Here is a 3,624-nt window from a genome sequence, read left to right as displayed (position 1 = left end):
TCGACATTTACTTGTTTTCGTTTATATCTTTTTTGAATCCGCAGATCCAGCTGCATCCAAACCGCTCATCCACTCACCCATGGATGTGAAACCCGACGGGTAATGATTTGGACGTGGGTGAAAATCTCAAATACGCCATTTGGATGGATTAGACGTGGCTGATATCAAATCCGCATCCACCCATCCGTTGCTCACCCCTAATACTACACCCACATGAATGTGTCATGTTAGGCTTAGACAGATACTTCCAATAGGTTTTCAGTTTAGATCATCCATTAATGAAACAATCCGGACTAAACAAGTACTCCCTCTGTTTTTTTCGGAAAAGAGACGTTTTCACTTTTTTTTCAAAAAGCGGGGGGAGTGGGGTGTTGTATAACTTGTATTGTGGCAAGTATTCACGTCTGTCACCCCGGTGACCCGGGTTGGATCCCAGCAGCCGTGTAATTCTTTTCAGTGGAAGGAAGGATCACGAGTTGATATGTTCTAGTTCCAACTCAGCCTGGTGAGCTGACTCACTTGAACAACCATTTCTTTTCTTCTTTCATTTGTAAACAAACAAACACTGCATCAACTAGTTACATATACACTTAACCTGAAACCAAAAATCTGCTGAGATTGAGATCAAATTCCATCTTATTATTCTCATCTTTTAGACACTGAACCTCGTCTTTCAATTCCAAGCACTTCGTTTTTAAACTTTCAATTTCCTTGTCCGCCCTTTCATACTCGTATAAGAGTTTTTTACATTTGCCACCAACATCCATGCTCAAATTTTAAAATGCAGTATTCTGGTCCCCAAATAGGCATGTGGTCCTAATAGTAGCCACCTAGAAGTACTAAAAATACATTTTCAAGAAAGAACTGAAACATCAAAATAGACCATAACTCAGCTCTGACCATTTCCCACTGTGTTTTCCATTCTTAATACATAAATCAACCTATCCCTCTGAAACTTTAACGTACAATCAAAATATACAAGAATAAGCAAAGAGAGACACAAATAACAACCAGTTCAATCCTAATAGATATATTGGACTTCAAACCAAAAATTTGATCAGATTAAGATCAAGATGAACAACACATACTGCTCTTACTGGGAATTACTTGTGCAGGGCCAGGGACAATGATGTTTTTCCCAGTCAAGGGTGCTTGGCTTCCATTGCTTTGATCTTCATCTGCAACGAGCGTCTTCTTGTTAACAATGTTGAAGATCTCAGTCAAAACGGTTGAGAAGGCAGTCTCGACGTTAGATCCTTCCAGTGCTGATGTCTCTAAGAAGAAAAGTCCTTCCTTTTGAGCGAATTCCTTGGCATCCTCGGTGGGAACAGCACGCTGGCTTTCAAGATCACACTTATTCCCTATAAGTATGATAACAATGTTCTTGTCTGCATGTCCTCGTAGTTCTTCTAACCACCTAGGGATATGATCAAAGCTTTGGCGTTTAGTTATGTCATAAACCAGCATAGCCCCAACTGCTCCTCTGTAGTATGCACTTGTGACTGCTCTGTATCTGTTCCTCATACAGAACATCAGAAAGTAAAACATTAGAGGATGTCAATCTTATGGAAAGATCATAATCTACTTTCTGCAGTTCCCACCCCGAACAGAGTGCATAATGTATCATACAAACAGGGAAATAAGCAATAATCAATTAGTAAATTCAGTCTGAACTGCAACGTTACAGGCTGTTAGATAGTGGAAAATTTATGGACTACTGAGAAATTCATGCAAAATCCGTCATCACTACCCTTTGTCCCGAACTAGTAGGTTATCTATGTGTTCAAATATCCGAATATTTCATGCTCATTTGTACAGCCGGTTAAGCATTGAGAAATCTCACCAGTAAGTCAAATGCAACTATAAAATCCCATTTGTGTTATACCTTTTTATTTCTTATGAGGTGATAAAATCTCAATGCAGTACCACGATTGTCAAATGCAACTATGCAAGTCGCCGGTAACTATGGTCCTCAGATACAACCTACTATCGGTGTAAACTGCAATACCACTATCTAGTGAGCAATTTAAGGACTACTGAGGCATTCATGAGAAAATTTCAACATTACCCTTTGTCCCAAATTGGTAACAAATCTTTGTGCTAGAATATGCTTACTTCATATCTACATCCAAGATATACACCGTATCAAAGGCCAGTACATTCCAAGTGTAAAATCAATAGATCTGTAACAAATAAAGCCTGTAAAGCACAAGGACATCTTGCCTAATTCTTCAGAACCTAACTATCAATGCAGTATTCCAGTATCCTTTGTCTCTGTCGAGACCACATTAATGTCCATGGGTTTTAACCTCAACATGAGGCACTAGTAATGAAGTCTCTAATGGTCCTCGGTGAGTACTATAATCTCATTTGAGACGGAATTTTTTTTTTCATTCTTAAAATTCTAGGAAACCAAATCAACATCATACATCATAATGAAGTTAACATAACTAAATCCAGTCATTTGCATAAACCAATTAATCAAACAGAACCAACAAGGACAGGAAATACAAAGTCTAGTTACACAACTCTGACAGAATCCCAAACACAAAAGGAAATTAGGCAATTCTATAGCATGAGAACATCGGACTAACATAACATGGAAATCAGGCAATTCCATAGCGAACGACAACCCTTACATTGCAAATGAACCCAACAGTAATCACCGACATTATCACAAAAACTAAAAAAAAAAACATAAACCTAGCAGATAACTCTACACAATCAATCAATGGGATTCAGATAAGTAATTCATACAAACAAACCCAAGCAAGAATTCCTCAATATTTCATCACCACTATAAAATCATAAACCCACAATAATTTCGTCAAATAAACAAACTCCCACAGTTAATTAAGCCCTAAATAGGATTCTAAAATAGTAAAAAACCGATTTCATAACCTAAGATGTTTACTTAAAAACTCAAGATCCAGTGGTCCAATTAAACTTTAAACCTAGTTTTATCCCAAAGTAGAAAGAAACAATGTGATAGAGTTATGAAAAGAGTGTTTAAGGATTACCTTTCTTGGCCAGCAGTATCCCAGATCTGAGCTTTAACACTTTTATGTTGAATAACAAGTGTTCTAGTTTGGAATTCAACACCAATAGTTGCTTTAGAATCTAAACTGAATTCATTCCTTGCAAATCTTGAGAGTATCTGTGATTTCCCAACTGCTGAATCTCCTATTAACACTATTTTGAATACATAATCTATCTTCTGATCCATTTTCTCTCTCTCTGTAGAATTATTGAGAGTCTGAAAAGAAAGAGAGAAAAGAAAAAGAAGAAGAATGATGAGGACTTAACCGGTAGTTGTAGAGAAAAAAAGAGTAAAGTGAAAAAATAAAGAAAAGAGGAAGAAAAAAATTATCATTACTACGGCCGTTATATTTACCGACTACCTAGCTTATAAGGGGTTACTGCTAAGAAGAGATTTGTTTTTGCTGACTCGGCGTATGAAATATGACATTATGACTAGCCCCAGACCAGGCACCACTCAGATGTCAGACCATTGTCATATGCCTCGAACTTATTCGCGACTAGGACTTGTTTGAGTCAGAGAGGTGTATGATTTGGCATACAGAGAGGATGAAAACGAAAAACACACGGAGACTACATTTATGT

General features: G+C 37.4%; 1 protein-coding gene across 1 annotated transcript; it reads right to left on the bottom strand.

The window, feature by feature from the left end:
- Positions 1-840: 840 nt before the first annotated feature.
- Positions 841-3,299, bottom strand: LOC113336015 (ras-related protein Rab11D). The gene is made up of 2 exons (XM_026582011.1): positions 3,021-3,299; positions 841-1,513 (listed from the first exon to the last, which is right to left on the bottom strand). The coding sequence occupies exons 1-2, from the start codon at positions 3,224-3,226 to the stop codon at positions 1,069-1,071; spliced, it is 651 nt and encodes a 216-aa protein (XP_026437796.1). The 5' UTR covers positions 3,227-3,299; the 3' UTR covers positions 841-1,068.
- Between the last annotated feature and the right edge of the window lie 325 nt (positions 3,300-3,624).

This window comes from Papaver somniferum, unplaced genomic scaffold, assembly GCF_003573695.1.
Source record: "Papaver somniferum cultivar HN1 unplaced genomic scaffold, ASM357369v1 unplaced-scaffold_150, whole genome shotgun sequence".
Classification (NCBI taxonomy): Eukaryota; Viridiplantae; Streptophyta; class Magnoliopsida; order Ranunculales; family Papaveraceae; genus Papaver; species Papaver somniferum.
This window is presented reverse-complemented; position numbering and strand designations above follow the sequence as displayed.

Coding starts and splice junctions, on each gene's coding strand:
- LOC113336015 (XM_026582011.1), bottom strand. CDS start 3,226: ATGGATCAGAAGATAGATTATGTATTCAAAATAGTGTTAATAGGAGAT. Junction 1,514..3,020: donor GATACTGCTGGCCAAGAAAG/GTAATCCTTAAA, acceptor TATGAGGAACAG/ATACAGAGCAGTCACAAGTG.